The sequence below is a fragment of the Triplophysa rosa genome, linkage group LG6, assembly GCF_024868665.1.
Source record: "Triplophysa rosa linkage group LG6, Trosa_1v2, whole genome shotgun sequence".
Lineage (NCBI taxonomy): Eukaryota > Metazoa > Chordata > Actinopteri > Cypriniformes > Nemacheilidae > Triplophysa > Triplophysa rosa.
In genome coordinates this window covers 9,077,372-9,096,242 of record NC_079895.1, presented here as the reverse complement: position 1 = coordinate 9,096,242, position 18,871 = coordinate 9,077,372, and the positions used below count along the sequence as shown (strand labels likewise).

Genomic DNA, 18,871 nt, shown 5'->3' with positions numbered 1-18,871 from the left:
ACCAGTAGGTGGCGTCAAAGCACTGTTGCTTTGTATGTGGGTATGTCTGTCTTTGTTTTCACCTTTTTCTTGTTTTCGCAGGTACAACTTTAATTGGTTTGCTTATAGTCAATATGTCTTATGTACAGCTGCTTTGTAACAATGAAAATTGTAAAAAGCGCTATATAAATAAAGTTGAGTTGAGAGTTATATAAAATGTGTATTATAATATAGAATGGCTTGTTTGAATGCCACAAAATGGTAAAAACCACATACTGTACCTTTCTTAAAGTGATAGTTTACCCCAAAATAAGTCTTCGATTACTCACCCTCTTGTCATTTCAAACCTCTATGACTTCGTTCCTTCCGCAGAACACAAAAGAAAATATTTTGAAGAATAGCCTATTGTTAAGTGGCACCCATTGACTTGCATTGGTTTTGTGTCCATACAATAGAAGTGAATGGGGGTCAGTGCTGTTCGATTATCAGCTTTCTTCAAAATATCTTCTTTTTTGTTCTGCGGAAGAAACAAAGTCATTAAGGTTTAAAATGACAAGAGGGTGAGTAAATGATGATAGATTTGTAATTTTAAATTTAATTCAGACACAGCTGAATTAAATGGCGATCTTACGATCTTTAATATTTTTTTAATATTCGCAGACAACCGTTGCTGGAATGATGGACACACCGTCGGCTTTATTTGCTCAAAATCTCTGAGATCATGAGAGGTCATTCTGCTTCAAAAGTACTTTGATTGAACTACATTTACCTTCCTTCATATTGGTCTTGTTTTATCATCTCTAATCTTCTATATCTTACTTACTGAATTTATTATCTTTTAAATCAATAAAAGCATTTATAAAGCAAACTGTGTGCATTGTGGAGTCAAAATTAATATTTTTAAAACTTTTATAGTACACTACAGATTAGTGTTTGCTCATTTTATTTATGCTGTTTTTGTTATAAGTGTTAGTTATCTGTTGTATTTGTTGTTAATGATGTTTGATGATTCTCATGTGGTTTGTGTGTTCGGTGTTGAGGTCCTAGTGCATGACACAGCACTGCTTCTAGTAAAAATGCATGAATGTGCATTTAACACAAATTGCATAAAGCAATTACTTGACCAATGTTTTGGTCTGTCTTGGGGAAAAGTATAACTTTTATTATAATATAATACAAATAATAATATTTCAATAAAATATATTTTAAATTAGACTTAAGTCCCTAGTTGAGTAAACTCAGAAATTTGTTTGTGGCATTAATTTAAGTTGGTTCCATAAATTGAGACAAACGTTAAGAAACATTTGACAACACTTAATAATTTTAGTGAAAATTTGGCCCAAAAATTGAGTAAACTCATATTAGCTGTGCACAGCAAATTGCCATGAAATTGTAGTTTAAATAAACTTTTTTCACAGTGTATACCTTTATTTCACTACTGTACATCACTAAACCCTGGGTTAACATTCTTATTTGCGGTCTCAACAGTCATGATTGGACAAATACTGCAGTGTCAAACTGACTGAATAAAAATAGTGCGTGGTCACAACCGAATACCTCGTTGTCTGCATCCAGGAAAAAATGACACCTCGCAAATCCTTTTTGGCTGTTTTAAGCCTCCTAAGACATTACTTACTCAAATAAATAAAAAAACTCAAAGGATTTTTTACACAGCGAGTTTCTGTGAGTGTGCACAGCTTGTGAAATGTGGTAAGCGCTGTTCAGTTTTTGATTGGGTGTCCGTTGCTAAGTGTCTGGTCGTATCATTCTACCCCCGCTTCGTTTCACAATGCTCACGTTTATGGCATTATTTTAATGACAAATGTCGCGAGCACATTATTACAAGGCGAGAGCGCATTCTTGTAATACAAGCGCGCGAATCTCTCCGCTCGCACGCCGATTTCCTTTGCTCTTGCACAAAACTGGACGCGCGCTTTCAATTATACGCTGCTCTCTTATGAATTTTCTCTCCTCTCGCTCAGTGAGCGTGTGCGCACTCAAAATGCGTGCCGTGCGTCCACGAATCCTTTGGTACTCTTGCTCTCGAGAGGTCCTCCTGTGTGTTCCAGGCATTATAGGCTGTCAAAAGTAGTCAACCAATCAGGGATAGGCTTCCACGGCAGACCAATCATTTGTGATTTTAAATAAACACAATCTTAAATCTGCACCAATTATATTATGCTAGTTAGTCACAATAATTACTCAAGATTCAGCTGTTAGCAATAAGGTTTAATTGCATGAAATATAGTATTTGGGTGTAATAAACCTTTTAAAAACTAAGTAATTAGAATTGGGTGGATATACTGTCTTAGTTGCACTTTTTCAGTCCTCAAAAACTAGGGTCCTTGGTATTACGGTTCTCTCCTAACTCCGATTCGGTAGGTGGCGCTGTAAAAACCAATTAGGGTCCTAGAAGTGCGACCCCAGAAGTGCGGTCCTGAGAGTGCAGCCTCCGATATTGCAGTCGGATAATATTGGTTGGTTCAACATGGGTAAACTCAGCCGCTTCCCACGCTTCAACTAAATTGTCATCCCAAACATCGAGGTCATTTACAATAACCTCTGAAATAAAAAAAATTTAGACTCACCAGACTGGGAAACAGATCGTGTCTTGGATGTACTGCATGTGGCGACCGCACGGTGTTTTGGACCGCAGCCGACGCGTGTACTTGAGCCACGTTGACAACTGCAGGCCTAGCCGGTAGTGGCGACGTACTAGGCGTCACCGAAGCTGTGGGGATGTCTACCAAGTTCGGGATACTTGCTCCCAAATTCGATAAAGACCCTACAAAAGTACAAACATGTTTAAAAGCATCTACTTTGCAAGTGGATTAACCAAACATGTAAACAACCAATAATCATAATACTGTAATGAACTTGGGGATCTGGGTTTGTGCTAGGGGGTGTGGTGGTTGGCTTGGTCCACCCCCATGAGCCAGCTGTGGGCGGGTCTCTTCTTGAGAATCAAGTGAGGGTGATTGATTTCACCTGAGGGTTAGTGTTGCTTTCGTCAATGAAAATTATGACGAAATATGGTCGTCAACGAACCTTTATCACGTGACGAAAACTCAACTCAACTCAACTTTATTTATATAGCGCTTTTTACAATTTTCATTGTTACAAAGCAGCTGCACATGAGACACATTGACTACAAGCAAAACAATCAAAGTTGTACCTGCAAAAACAAGAAAAGGTTGAAACACAGAAGACAGACACACCCACACACAAAACACTCCACACACACAACACGCACCAACACACACAGACACAGAGACACACACACACACGGATGCGCACGCACACACACACAACACACACACACACACACACACACGTACGTACACAGACAAGTACGCACACACACACACGCTCAGTGAGAGCACACATTTAGGATAAAGGAGAGAGAAGCACAGGTCAAATATAACAGATAATAAATTCCTATATGCAATATTAATTAAGTAAAACTTTAAAATTCTAAAGCAGCCCCCCTGGTCAGGCAGATAGTGCAAAAACAGTATGCAAATGGTGGCGAGGAACCCAAAACTCTAATCGAGAAAAAAAATCTCAGGAGAACCCAGGCCCAACCAGGGGATTCCAGTTCCCCTCTGGCAAAATCTGCTGCCTCTGCACAAGCTCCAGAGAACTTGCACAACAAGGCTAAATAAAATAAATAAACTAAATAATAAAATAAATTAGTTTAAGATTATCATTAATAATCTAACAGCATTTGAAATTTTGTGGTGAAGACATGTCAAGAGACCGCGTCCTTCTTTATCCAGCTCTATCATCTCAGCTCTTGTCAGGTCCCCACTTCCCATTCTCCGCTCTACCATCAGGTCAGGCCATGAACTGCATCCTGCTCGCTGTGGTAACCTTGGAACAATGAGACAAGACTGGCTGAGAGTAGAGTACTGTTCTGTACTCTTTGATGCAACAAGTACATCAGTTGTGTTTTTGGTTCCGGTTGATCTAACTAATGCAGCCTAAACCCTCAGAAGATTTATATTATAGAAGAGTAGTGTATGCAAGATTAAAAAGATGCGTCTTTAGTCTAGATTTAAACTGACAGAGTGTGTCTGCCTCCCGGACAGTGCAGGGAAGACTATTCCAAAGTTTAGGCGCTAGATAGGAAAAGGATCTACCACCTGCACTTGATTTTGAAATTCTAGGTATTACCAACTGACAGGACGCCTGAGAGCGTAATGCACGTGAAGGACTGTAATACAAAAGGAGTTCATTCAAGTACTGAGGAGCTAAACCATGTAAGGCAACAAGGAAAACAAGACGAGACGCAACGTAAATGCTGGTCATATGACGATGACTATAAATGTATAATGCAATATTGTTGACGAATAAAAACGAGACAATGTGGTTACAAAATAAAAACTATGCTAAAATGTCTCTTCATTTTCGTTGACCAAAACGAGACGAGACGAAATGTTATAACGTTATTTCGTCTGATGCTTTAACCTAGATGCGGAGCGGAATACTGTTATTTACATGTCAACTGGCTGTTCTGCGTGCCTGAATTAATTATGTGCACAGTTTAACATACAACGCGAGTGATGGTCGAGGATTTATCTGCGTCTGCACTGTATGAGGATATGAACACAAGAACTTCATCTGCAGAGTTGCTCCGAGAGTTTATTTTACGAGTGTTTTACTGTTTGAGTGAAGCTATCGGCAAACACAAAAACTCAAGCGTCTAGCCAAAGACCCGTCAAAATAAAAGTCCCGTTAAATTGAACACACAGACAAAAAATACTTAGTGAACTATAATAACTTTAAACCTCTCTAGCTCCAATGCTATGTGCAAAAAAAGTCTGCATTAATTTACTGCATTCTGTATGCTACTACAGGGCACTGAGGGCAGTCACTCTTTTCCTGTTGGTTCTTTGCAATGCTGGCAAATGTAACCTTCCAGTTGACTTGCCAAATCACTTCCATTTGTTTTATTAATAAAGGATATTGGAAGTAAAATCGGTCTGGGTTATTACAAATACTTTGATTTTAATAGTCACACAGCGAGAAAAAGAAAATTTGCATAGGAAGATGCATCGAGAATTGTTTTATCATCGCAGCCCTCTGAATCATAATCGAATCACATCGTGACGTGCATAGAGATTCCCACCCCTACCGATGGCCGTAAATTCAAATCAGACGTCTTCCGTGTCTGGAATAAGATAACCTTCTTTGAAATGGGTTTGGCCAAAATAAAATTTTGGTTTCATCTATACTACTAGGTACTTATGTACCTACTAATTCTGACTAAAATGCTCAGACTTTTAGTCGACTGAAACTTGACTAGACTAAAAAGAGTATGAACGTGACAGCTTGACACAAAGACTAGACTAAAACTAAAATTAAAACAGGCCGCCAAAAACAACACTACTGAGGGTGAGGACATTGAAGAGACCTGATGTCAGAGACAAAGCGAGACCGGTACTAGATGCAAAAGGGCCGTGTGCGCTCAAGGACGGAATCTCAAGAGGACGCTGTGTTGCTCGAGGCCAATAGGGTCTGTCCGGCAACGAAGATAGCTAGATAGCGGGACCTGTTTGGGTTTAGACAGATAGTGGGGGGACGTTAGGAGCGCTGGCCACTGGTTCGTGTGGTTGCGAGCATACCGGATTTGGTGGGAGGGCTCAGAGGTAAGCCCAGGCGTAGAAGGATCTAATAGACACTGAATACCAGCGACTGGCTGGACGCTGCTACGAGTGGCGTGGACGTTGACCAGGCACACCCGCGATTTGCTGGATGTTGCTGCGCGTTGTGTGGACCTGAACCTAACATACCAGTGACTGGCTTGTTTTCCGTGAGGTCCGCAACCTGGTAAGTCTCATGCGGATGTGAAAGGACATCCGGGCTGTACAAGGACATCCGGGCTGTACATCCTCGCAGACCCCGGGGCGGGGTCTTGTTCGTTGGAGGAGAACGGGGAAGTGCCGTATTTTAAACATTATCTGTATGAGTGTATGACGTGTATGAATGATTGTTTGTTTTTAGAGTTTATATGCAACGGTTACAATGGTCCTAGGGGGTATGAACTGAGCATGGCGCAAGGCAACTTATATCACTGTGTGAAGTGACTATCGTGTGTTCCACTCCTACGGAGAAGTGTGTGGGGGGGGTGCTGTGCTTTGAGTAACCACTAGTGTGTAGTGTTGTGCTGTGAATCATATCTGTATTTGTCATTGGCCCTGGTAAAGTCATACAAAACCGTGGGTGATTGAACTTGATGCATAAGACTTATATATAATGTTTCAATAAAAGTAATATATTTACTTTTATTACTTTTATAAAAGAGTATAACAACCATGACCAATACACGCTTTTGAACAAGCAGGCTGCTCACGCACACACACGTGTAATCCTTGAGTTTTTACTCGTACAAGCCTTATATAGCTATATCAGATTTAGATATACGTAACTCTTGCTTGATTTAGATCACCAATTTCTTCTGCAATCTAAGAATAGCGGGGATTGTTCAATGAACCTAGCGTTACACAACCTGTTAAGCAACGCACCACTGCCATGACAAACTTCTACATTTTGTTTTTGTTTAAAGAGAAAATTGAAAATCACATACCCTTAAGACAGCTTGCCATTTTAGAAAAATGACCGGTTTCCACAACACAGTCGGTGCGTCTTGACACAAGGGGGTCGTAGCGAATGAGCCACGTTTTCAAACCTTGTGAAGCACACCCTGACCTACTGTCAGAAGTAGGTGGTTCCACCATTAACATAGCCTATTCAAAAACCCCGCCGTTGTGACGTCTGTACTCACAGGATGCGCAGAAGTTATTTGGCTATTCTACTTTTTTTTTAATGCAATAATCAATCTTGATTTTTGAAAAGAATGCTGAACAATTGTATTTTAACCTAGGGTTTAGAACTAAACTAGGTGATAGCATTATCTTTCTTGTAGATCATCTGAAACTTAACATTTATTAAATAAAACATTGTAGAACGAAACAAAATGAAGATGAAGATATTTACTAGGTTTTTTCTTACTCCTGTTTTTTTTTTTAAGTGTAACACTAATCCTCATGTTTAAGACCTGTAATAAACAAATGAACAACCAATAAACGGCCCTTCTCTGATCACGGTCTCAACCATACTAAACCACTAAGATGTTTTAGAAAACTAAATGGATTTTGTCAGGACCCGGGCACAAACTCAGATCTCCGGTGTGAGAAACAGTCAATTAGTTAACTGAGCCACTAGAGGGTGGTTGAACCCAGAAGATAAGGCAGACACAAGTTCACAGGGCAAAATAACTCCACAAAGTCAAAAAGTAATTCCAAGAGGCAAAAGGGTAAATCAAGGTACGGAGGTACAATTTGAAAGCGTCTCAAGAATAATCCAAAAATAAAAGAATTGCCAAAACCAGAATTCCAAAGGTTAATCCAACGGGCAGCTTCACATTGAATGGGTACAAACATTCAAACTTAGAGCAAAAAACTAAAGAAAACTAAGGGTTTAAATACGCTCAGGGAAAACGAGGCACAGGTGCAAACAATAACTCGAAAACAAAGGGAAAACCAGGGATCAAACAAATGCACAATGGGGGCCTCTGGTGGCCAAAACAGGAAATAACAGGCAGGATGCTGACAGATTTATATTGATTTACCACAGTATAACCATGAAACCATAATTAGTGCAAACATTTTATTGAATAACAGGTTTGTGGTTTTGTATATTCACAGAGGGGATTTTTACCCTTATTTCAGTTTTAAAAGTTTAAAAACTATTCCATGTTTAATACCTGTAATAAACAAAAATGAGCAGACAAATAAGTAGCCTTTGTCTACTCACTGTCTCTACCAAACTAAAATCCGTTAACATAATGTGGCTACACACCCATCGTAGACCCCAGACATACTCTTAGACAGAAGACCATCAGACAGATGGGGACATAAAGGACATTCTTACTTTAATCAAATCCTAATTGACGGTCGTTTCAGGAATACACTTTCACCAGATGGTGGTCAGACACACTACATTGTTTAACATATGGATACACCCATCCATGCAGAAGGGAATCAAGACATGGTAAAAAAACATAAATGAATCTTTGACTTAACTCTTATTCACTAAAACTTTGTCAGAGCATTTTGCAAAATGTTTAACAACATGGTTACACTCATCCATCAAAGAACATATCAATACCTTGAATCAAAATGTAGTTTATACCACAATGATAAAAATGCTGACCCAAACACAATAATTATTTGTCAGATAAAAGTCTTAACACAACAACTAGCTCTTAGAAGAAAACCTCACATACATAAACATTTAATTTAACTCTCTCATTTAAAAACACAACCGTCCGGTTCCACCTGGGGGGAATCACACCTTAATAAGAACAATGACTCAAACACTCATTTGCCAGATAAAAGCCATAAAACAAGGAAACAACTCACTCTTAGAAGAAACATCGCATAAACATTTATCCCTCTCTAATTTACAAACACAACCGTCTTTCACACAATCTAGCCTATAGTAAAAATCAGCCAGGCTGAAAACCCAGTTTTTTTATTAGGGGCCAAGGGGAGGTCTGTAGGTAACCCACTGTAGGAAGGGGGTCAGAGGATCCCCAACAAACAGCCATAAAACATAAATGTCAACAAGATTGGCAGGCCATAAAAGATGCATTTGAGCGACTGGTTGACAGACCTTTGACAGGGGGGTGTCATAAATCAATCAACATTTTGACATAAGGTCTTTGCTTATACTACTACTGCGGTGTGAGCCAGTGTGTCTGTCTTTATTCACCCATGTAAAAAGTGAAAATGTACTGTACTGTAAGAAATGCTGGTAGTAAAGACGAAACAGAATTGAGGTGAAGTGATCATGGATGTGATAACCACCACATTTGCACCACCCCAAATTCCAGCTTGCAAGTTAATGTTGGCACAGACGTGTTTATGAAATATACATTTACATTTGCTATCTTAAAACAATCGTGCTAAGTACTTCTTTCCTGGAATGTTTGGCCATTCTAGCCAGTATCAGATATTTCCTTGTCTGCTTGGCTTCTTAAGGCACGCCAGCCTTTTCCCTCCTCAAACCAAATCACTGACTCTGGGACACTAACTTGAAGCATTTCTCTTTCTTGTAATAATCAATAAACAAATACACCATAACAACAATGCTCGCTTTAGATGTCCAACAGTCTTTTCTTTCTACAATAATAACAAATATAATAAAACGAAAATATTAATAATGCAAATTTTTTGCTGTAAGGCCCCTTTAGGGTGCATCACTTTATGTCATCTTGGGCCCTCCCTATAGGGCCATGGTCCCCAGTTTAAGAATCCTGTGCTTTAAACCTTCTAAGATCATGAGAGCTCATTCTACTTCAAAAGTATTATGATAGTACTATATACCTTTTTGTTACTGTTGGTAAAACTGAAATAATCTGTAGACTATAACAATAAACAACTAGACACAACATGTCAACTAGAACAACAAGAACCAACCCCCATGACTCCAAGATGTTCTGATACAGAGATATAGGTCTTGCTAAACGGTTGCTAGGCTAATGTGTTTGGTTGCTATGGGCGTGGCTTGGCATCTGCCAACTGATGATGCTTCAAGCCACAAGTGAAACAAACCAACTCCCATGTCTCTACGATGTTCCTATGCATAGATATAGGTTTTGCTAAACGGTTGCGAGGCTAACCTGTTTAGTTGCTATGGGCGTGGCTTAGCATGTGCTAATTGATGATGCTCTAAGCTATGAGTGAAACGAACCAACCCCCGTGTCTCTACGATGTTCTGATGCAGAGATATAGGTGTTGCTAAATGGTTGCTAGGCTAACCTGTTTGGTTGCTATGGGCGTGGCTTAGCATATGCCAACTGATGATGCTTCAACCCACAAGTGAAACAAACCAATCCCCATCTCTCTATGATGTTCTGATGAAGAGATGTAGGTGTTGTTAAACGGTTGCTAAGTTAAGATGTTTTGTTGCTATGGGCGAGGCTTCGTGGCTTAATGAACTTCCTGGGCCACTGATTGGTTGCCTGAGTAATACGTGTCCACCCCCTCGTCTCTACGACACTGTACTGCAAAGATATCCATATGAACTTTTGATAATGGGAGTCAATGGGATCGGTTGCTAGGTTGCTGTAAATGGTTGCTATGGGCGTGGCTTAATAGCTTTAAGATGATCCTGTGACACTGATTGGTTGTCTGAGTGAAATGAGCCCACCCCCTCGTCTCTACGACACTGTTCTGCAAAGATATCCATATGGATTTTTATAATGGTAGTCTATGAGATTGATTGCTAGGTTGCTGTAAATGGTTGCATGGGCGTGGCTTAATATCTTCATAATGATCATGTGACACTGATTGGTTGTCTGAGTCAAATGAGCCCACCCCCTTGTCTCTAAGTGGTTGTACTGCTAAGATATTTAACACGGGATGTTTTACGCCTTATATGGGCATGCTTACACCCCAGGGGTGCAACTTACACCCCATTGTGAGTGATGTTCTTACAGAGCCTGATAACCCCTTCAAATCGTGTATTATTTTCATGTTTCTACGATATCCTCGCTCGGAGCTACGATCCCTCAAAGTTGGGCGCAATGTTAAATCAATGGGATTTTTCGGGTGGTTTTTCGCCCCCCATCGCACCCCCCCACCCGATCGCTTATAAAAATCATAGCACACCATTCCCGAATAGGCCCGTCGGTGTGATGTATTCATTCATGGGTCTACGTCAAAAGCTGCGGGACAAGTAGCGTGCCAAACTTTTGGCGGAACAAGAATAATTATAAGAAGTATGTATGTTCGTATAACAATAGTTATGCTTTTTCAAAGCATCACTAATAATGCTCCAGAAAAATGTATTAAAATGTTGATCCCAGAGTGGAAAATTCTGAATGATTAAAAAAGGATCCACGAGTCAGAGCAGATGGCCTTGTGGGCAGTGTGGGCTTTCTGTCCCCTCTCACCTGAACTGTATAATTAAAGGCAAAAAACAAAAAAAATCTAAAAGAAAGATCCAGGATTTATTTGTCTATTTTGCTTGGTTGCATAACGTCACATTTGGGGTTAAGAATGATTCTGAATTCTTGTTCCTTGCATATTTAGTAACAAGCTTTTTGTTAGGATGGTTGTCTTATTGTGACCAAAGGAATTGAATGATGAACATGTACAAAATATCATTCCAGTAACGAAATTACAAAGTACAATATTTAATCCCTTTAGCAAGTTTATGTTTAGAGCTGCTTAAAATACAGTAAATGTTTTTTATTATTATTTAAGCATATTATAAGCATTTATATTTTAATAAGATTTTTGACTTTCCATTTTGCTCCATTTTCATTTAACACTAAGAAATGGAAAATGCCCTGTTCAAACATCATTTACTTCAGAAGTGTTCAGACCAAAAATAGTTTTCTCTTAGCAAAGAGAACAATTTCTGTTTGTTTGAGGTTTACATCTGTTTTCACAGTATATGAATCATTCATCATCGTCATCGTCGTCGTCGTCGTCATCATCATCGTCGTCATCATCATCGCCATCATCATCGTCGTCATCATCATCGTCGTCATCATCGTTGTTGTCATCATCCTCTGTGTTGACTGTTCCAGAGAGCACATCTTCTATCCAGTTTTCCAGCTCCTCGGGTGAAGGCAGATCTTCATCATCAGGTATGTCCAGCCACACACTGTCTGCCTGTAATAGAGGTCAAGAGTCAATGAGGATATAAATTTGCATTTATCAGACACAATTGAATAATATTGTAAAATTTAATAGAGGAATGATACATTAAACATTAGATGGACAACTTAAAAAATTGAAGGTGTGTTTATTGCTCTTACATCTGTTACATTGACTACACCAATCTGTGGTCTAAAGAGGTCCACCTTGAAGATCTTCTCCCAGTATGGAATTAGCTATACATAAAAAGATAAAAAACATGATCAAGGGTACATAGGAAAAGGATTTTTTCACAGTATTGACTACAGTACTACTGGTATATGGTCATCAATGTAATCTAGCCAGAGTTATTCACCAAAGGAAAGTTGTCGGGGTCAATCCACACAATACTCAGTTCTGGATTATTTGTGTTGTCTCTTGCCACCTCCTTCAAAATATCCAGGAACTCGAAACCATCTGAAACCAAATTATATTATTAAGATGCAATTTGATGATTCTTAAACCAAACAAAATTTATTTGACTGTTAATGTGATGAAGGGATGCATTTGTGGGATATCAAATTCAAAATACTGCACATACCAGGGTCTTCCTCTTCTGCAAATGCTACAATGTGAATCCCATTTAAATCATCCTCCTTCGAGAAAGAAAATGTTTTTTATTTGTGGGGATTTTACATCTATTTGTATCACAAAATGAACCTTTACAGATCTAAATGACAATTCATTTTAAAGAAGATTTTAAAACAAGTGTAATATTGCTCACCCAGGTCTCAAACATGTCCTCTGCCCTGAGTTTTCTAAGTGTTGGTCTGTGGAGGTATTATATCTTGTCACTGAAAGCTACTGTCAGTAGAGTAAGATCTATCTGTCTTGACATTCTTAAAGCATGTTTTGTTATATACATTTACTAATTTTCATGCTGTACCAAACCTACAGTATATGACTTTATACATACAGTACAGACAAAAGAGGTTAAGGAGGATGTTGGTGATTGACAGCTTGTTGCGTCACCAGTTTACTTTCATTGTGGGGAAAAAGCAAACACTTTTTGAGTTTTCCAAAAGCATAAAATCATAATGGTTTGGACTGCAAGAAGAGAGTTTAAATAATGCATGAATTTTTATTCCTTTAACTGTCCTTTAAATATTACCTCCTGTGCTCTGATATGAAGGCCACCAGCTCTTCCTCTGATTGGGGCTTGTCAGGAATAGTGACTGGTTCCTCCATAAAGGGCTCATAAAAGTCCACCTCATTCATCTTCAGAGTCAATTCTTTTGCAACCTAAATTATTATTAGATACAACAATTCATCTTCATTTTTATGCATTTGACAAAAGCTTTGCAACTTTAAGAGCACTTTGCTTTACGAGCAAATATTTTTGGAGGATTTGGATTTTGACAGAAATGCAATATAATATACATAATTATGTCTTTAGAGGTGTATAAAGACCTTACATAATGAAGCGTTATGTTTTTATTATATTAGAATGAACTGTTTCTATCTACATACACTGCATGTCCTTTTACATGGAATTCACCATGTTGTTTCTACAGTACGGACAAACTGCTCTACAAAGCACGTTTCATAAATACATCATCTCCTTCGAGAAAGAAGTGAAAACGTGACGACATCTTTGTTCTGTATCGCCCATCATAGTGCTTCGAAAGGGAAGGGAGTGGAGTGAGACGTTGGTTGCAATTCGTAATCTCATCACTAGATGCCGCCAAATTTCACACACTGGATTTTTGACCCAGCCTGTGAAGACCGAGCTCAAGTCATTTCTTGTGATTTAATGTTTTCTACATAAAATGATCCTACATAATTTAAAGAACATTCTGTCAAAATATAACCTTGATATGTAAAGAAATGTGTAATTCGTGTACCATTAATGGGTTTTCATAATTTTATTTTACTTTAAAGAAAATTATAGTTTCTGTAACGGCACAATGATTAACATTATTGTAACACTCACCGATTTCTCAAAAGTGGCAAAAAATTTGATGAAAGGCTGAAACTGTTCGGCTGCCTCTTGGAAAGCCAGATAATCTAGGGAAACAGATAAAATAAAAAATATATTTTATTTTTTGCTGTTTGCTTGTTTACTACTAAATGCAGTGAATTTCAAATAATCCTGTATTGTACAGTGTGTTTAAAGATAGACCAATAAAATTATATATTCTATTTTTTAGAAACATTCTACCATGTCTGCTTCCACTCACCCCACCACACATGTAGGTGTGTGTGTGTTTAGATGGTGTGAAGATCAGATAACTGCAGCTGAAGGATATAATTATCTCATGTACAGTTCAATGTTGAAAGTATTTCAGACACTTCCTGGCTATAAGTATGGAAACACACACTCACGTTCAGAGTCCTGACTCTTGAAGAAGCCGATGAGTTTGATGTCTTCTTCCATACGTTCAAACGCTCGCAGCTCCAGGGTATTATCAATGATCTCGACTGGATCTTCTAACAGCTGAGGCGTGGAATGGATTGAAGAAAGGTTATGAAGACATTACACAGAAACGGTAGCAAAACAAATTGATGTCTATGTAGATTTATTACAAAAACAAGATCCTTACGTCCAGGAGGAACTCCACAATTGTGTCTGCAGAGAGCAGGCCATCAAATTCAATCACACGGTCTTCTTTGAAAACATAGATGCTTCCCTCCTCATGCAAACCTAAAACAGCGTTTTACAGCACATTGTGTAAGTATGTACTTAAAGTCGTCTGAAACAGAGATTCATCCATAATGTTATTTAAACTTGATGTATTCCAAAAATTAAATTAAATTCAAATTAAAGGGATAGTTCACCCTAAAATAAATTATGAATTTATTCACTTTCAAGTTGTTTAAAACTCTTTCTTCTGTTAAGATATTTTAAGAAAAGTCTCAGTGGTTTTGTGTCCTTATAATGTAAGTCAAAGGGGGCTCATGAAGAAACTCACACAGGTTTGGAACGACAGAAAGGAGAAGGAATTTTTATTCTTTTTAAGGGGATTCAGGTTTTAGGCCATATTAGCCTATGTTTTGTAGATTTTGTCAATTTCCCATTTTTACCTTTTTTTGTCAGTCTATTATCCAGTTTAAGAACGTGTCTCCCTCACCTAATTTCTTAGCCACCTTGGCATCCTTTTGAGAGTCGACCATTCCAAACCCGATGTCTTTTTCCTCCAAGACCTGAGCAGCTAACTGCAAATAAACACATGAATACATTCATTATTTATGTGTAGCAGCATGTTTGCTTTCAGACATTTCAGAGGACAGATTGTTTGCCCTTCTGTGTGACACAGTGACCACTACCGTCCCAAAAAGATTCTAGGGAGAACTGCATAAGTTATGCAGCTGTTCATATACATCAAGCTGTTTTACCTGACATACGATTAGCCTCAATCAAAGTTAAACCTATTTTAGATGTGTTCTTGTTCTATAAATATCTGTTCTACTTTCATTATAATGTAAGATTAGTTTAAGTGCCCGAGTTTTATAATACTTTAACAAACCAGTGACCTATATACAAAGCTTGTATGTCAAATATTAAAAGCCCATGTGATAAATGAAGTCTGCTATAATCCAAATGGATCAAGATATGAAGTCAGTCAGATGAGTTCTTTGGCCCTTTATGTTGAGCTCATGTTTCTATACATTATGCTGCAAACAAACGCAAAATAATGCGTATAAGTTAAATAAATTTTGCATGACTGTTTTTATATTGGGATGATGTAATAAGGCACATTGCATTTAAGGGGCTTTCCTTTATGTATCTCTCATAAGGCAGAGAATGGTCAGTGCATGTTTCAGAGTGGCATACTGAGCGTTTAAACTACATAAAAAACATATTCCTATGCATTAATGACAATTTAATTTACTAACAATTTTAATAGATTTAAAAAAACAAATATTTTTAGTAATAATAAACGTATTGTTCATCCTGCTTTATCTCAGAGTCTTTTATGTCTTACCTCCAGCACTAGTTCAGTCATTTGGAATTGTTTCTGCAGCTCTTTTGCGGTGGGCGCAGGAGCATGGTAGAACAGACACAACATGTCATATTTCTTCAGAGCTTTGCGGTAATTCTTCTCATCTATGTCCAGGACACGGTCTTTGCCATCGTAACGTGGGAACTCGAGGCCCTTCTCAGCAATGGCCAGCGTTGCCAGTCCCAGAGAGCCCAGCAGCATGAGGCAGATGATCTGCATGTTTTAACAAAAAATACTTTCCAAAAAGAAAAAAAAAACTCTTCCACTTTGTTGTGCCTCCTCGGCTGTTTTATCATTCACGCAGTTCCATCAGAGCCTTGATCTATTAAAAGTACACAAGTGTAGAAATCCAAAATAAAAGGTAATATTTACAAAACAGGCCAGGCCTCCAATGTTCTTTCTAAGGGTTTAACTAACCCTCCTACAGAAATGTAACTTTCTGCAGGAAAACCCTCTTGTCTTTTCCCTCTCTGCCACCTTCTCTCCTGACCGGAGACAAAAAGTGGCTGGTATATTGTGCTGGTAATAGGATGGGGGAGAGCAGGATACCTTACATAGCAGTGTTTCTCTAATCCTTTTTTAGGATCCCAGTTGTTTCAGGGCTAAAAATATCCCAGAGCAAGAGCACTTTGGGAGGCTGATTAGGCCACGGCTAATGACATTTGTTGCTGAGAGCAGAAAATTGTGATATGAAAATTTCACATCAAGACTCCACAGACAAGAGCGAATACATACTTTCTGTTATGTTCATCTATATGTGCGAGAGATACAGAAAACAGCTTGCGGTTAGTTGGAGGATCATTGTGCATGCAATCTGTAACTGGACGCTTGTGTACTTTTGAGTGTTTGAGCTGTCTGTTTTTAATCAGCTGTGTTTACACTAGGTATACTGACAGTGTACATTTATTCTTGTGTAGTTTAATTGTCAGACTGACATTTAAAATCAATTTGCCTCTCACAAAACTTGTTAGTGACTTTTTTCCACTCAGTTGTATGTTCATTTGTTGAAATCAAGTATACCTGGCAGCCTGGTGAAAGCATACTCACGCCACATGCCCACAGTGCTTTGATAGTGAGCGGATAGATGTGCTCTAAAAGAAGGGTGGATTTCTTCTGCTGCAGAATCGGTTAGTGTGGCGCCATAGCGAATGCAAAATAAAAACCGGACATTTTCTGTAAGCTGGAGAAACAGAAATATATAATAGAATATTTTTCCCCTGTAACATTACAGGATATAAGGATATGTATTAAATTGTTTTCCCGTTTTCTTGTAAATTCTGGCAGATAATTTTTCTGTAATATTACAGTTTTTTACCGTATTTCAAAAATAAACGGTTACAGGGTTTTTTCCCTGTAAAATTACATTTTCCCCCTGTTTTTCTTGTAAATTTGTAAAAAAAATCTTGGAAAATCTGTAAAAAATAACAGATAAATTATGTAAAATTATGTTTTTTACAGTGTGCATATTGATTGGGAGATTTCATTCGACCGTTTATTTTACATTTACACTAGCTGCGGCATTGTGCTGCTTGCACTCTAACTTATGTGAGAGACACAGTAACTCTTTTTAAAACTACAGTAAGTTAATGGATCACTGAGTTATACGAAAATGCTACATCATATTGTTTTTTTTATTCAAAATAGAATAGAATAGAATAGAATAGAATAGAATAGAATAGAATAGAATAGAATAGACGACACATCAAAACCACATACAGTTTTCTATGTCTCCAGTCTTGCATGTTCGAATCAAGCTGTTTAACAGTAGTGTTTAAGTCTGTGACTCTAAATAGAATTTGTTGTCATAGCAATCACTGCAGCAATACTGATGACCGAATTAGGATCAGCTGTCTCAAGGATGCCAGTCAAATTGCTACCTACATGGTACTCCAAAAATCTGTCCAATCTCAAATAGGTCGTAAAACTCACCAAAAAAGAGTTATTAACACATCTGATTCTTTACACATTTAAACAAAAAAATATGTTTTGAAGAATGTTTGGTGGTAAACGAACAACGGCAGTACCCACTGACTTCTATTGTGCGGACACGAAAAGAAATTCAAGTCAATGGGTACCCCTGTTGTTCGATTGCCAACATTCTTCAAAATGTCTTCTTTTGTGTTCTGCAGAAGAAAGAAAGTCATACAGGTTTGGAATGACAAGAGGGAGAGTAAATGATGAAATAATTTTTATTTTGGTGTGAACTATCACTTTAACAGATTACTTTAAAAATAGTGAAAAGGACCTCTAACAAAAAGTGGAATACACTGAACCGAAGCAATTGAATCAATATTTGTTTTAATATAGATAACAAATTAAATGATACAAATTAAAAACATTTAAAATCTCCAAAATGAAGATGTCTATATCCATGAGATGAGCCACGTGAATGAGAAGTTAATCCTGGGGTGTCATGTTGAGGTTAGCGATAACAAAACTCTGGAAATGTGCATTGGTCTGAGAAGACCAGTCTCCCTCGATGTACTTGTGGTAGGGATCATTGTCGTGCTCCCTTCTCTTGGACTTCACTGTGCTTACCAGGACGGACACAACAATGAAACTGAATATCCCAATCATCACAACCAGATACCAGATGACGTTGCGGACGTTTTCTTCAGCGACACGTTGGTGTAGGTCTTGCTGAGACTGAGTGACATTGAGCCTCCAGCTCTCAAGGAAATTACTCAAAGCGTTTGTGAGGGACTCCTGCAGGTGGAGGGTCAGATTTGTGTCCATTGTCATCTGAATCATTTGGAATAAGAGTTCAGTGAGTCCAGTGAGGACAATTTACAGCATATGCTTTGTTATGTTTAGTGCTAAAGTATATGACACACTTAAAAACGTGCTTCACAGTGCAGAAAAAACATTTTTAGCTGAATGGTTCCATAAAGAATATCTGAAGAATGTTTTTGTTTGACACAAAATTCTTTAGAGTGTAAAAAGTAAGATAGGATTTATAAGAACCTTCGAGTGAATTGTTCTTGGTATTGTTGTAAAAGCACCTTTTTAAGAGTGTATGTAAACAAACGTAGTCACCAAAGCCATATTTGGAAATTGTTATGCAGATGTATTGATTACATCTTTACAAACATAAACTGACATTTATGTTTATCTGTGAGAATTTATACAGTGCTTACTACCATAAATCAATGCTAATCTAAACACACGTGTAAATCGTTTTGGACAATATGCATAAAGGTGTATGCACTGATAAACTGATACTAGTTTCATTTA

The 18,871-nt window shown here is 38.1% G+C and overlaps 1 protein-coding gene across 1 annotated transcript; it reads right to left on the bottom strand.

The window, feature by feature from the left end:
- Nucleotides 1-10,978: 10,978 nt before the first annotated feature.
- casq2 (calsequestrin 2) lies at nucleotides 10,979-16,151 on the bottom strand. Its single transcript, XM_057335914.1, has 11 exons — nucleotides 15,620-16,151; nucleotides 14,765-14,849; nucleotides 14,237-14,337; nucleotides 14,019-14,130; nucleotides 13,627-13,700; nucleotides 12,805-12,935; nucleotides 12,418-12,463; nucleotides 12,235-12,289; nucleotides 12,010-12,110; nucleotides 11,816-11,890; nucleotides 10,979-11,669 (listed from the first exon to the last, which is right to left on the bottom strand). The coding sequence occupies exons 1-11, from the start codon at nucleotides 15,854-15,856 to the stop codon at nucleotides 11,454-11,456; spliced, it is 1,233 nt and encodes a 410-aa protein (XP_057191897.1). The 5' UTR covers nucleotides 15,857-16,151; the 3' UTR covers nucleotides 10,979-11,453.
- Between the last annotated feature and the right edge of the window lie 2,720 nt (nucleotides 16,152-18,871).

Excerpts from the sequence above, each read along its gene's own strand:
- casq2 (XM_057335914.1), bottom strand. The coding sequence starts at position 15,856 with ATGCAGATCATCTGCCTCATGCTGCTGGGCTCTCTGGGACTGGCAACG. Across the intron at positions 12,111-12,234 it reads TGCAGAAGAGGAAGACCCTG|ATGGTTTCGAGTTCCTGGAT; the intron begins GTATGTGCAGTA and ends ATTTGGTTTCAG. Across the intron at positions 11,670-11,815 it reads GTGTAGTCAATGTAACAGAT|GCAGACAGTGTGTGGCTGGA; the intron begins GTAAGAGCAATA and ends CCTCTATTACAG.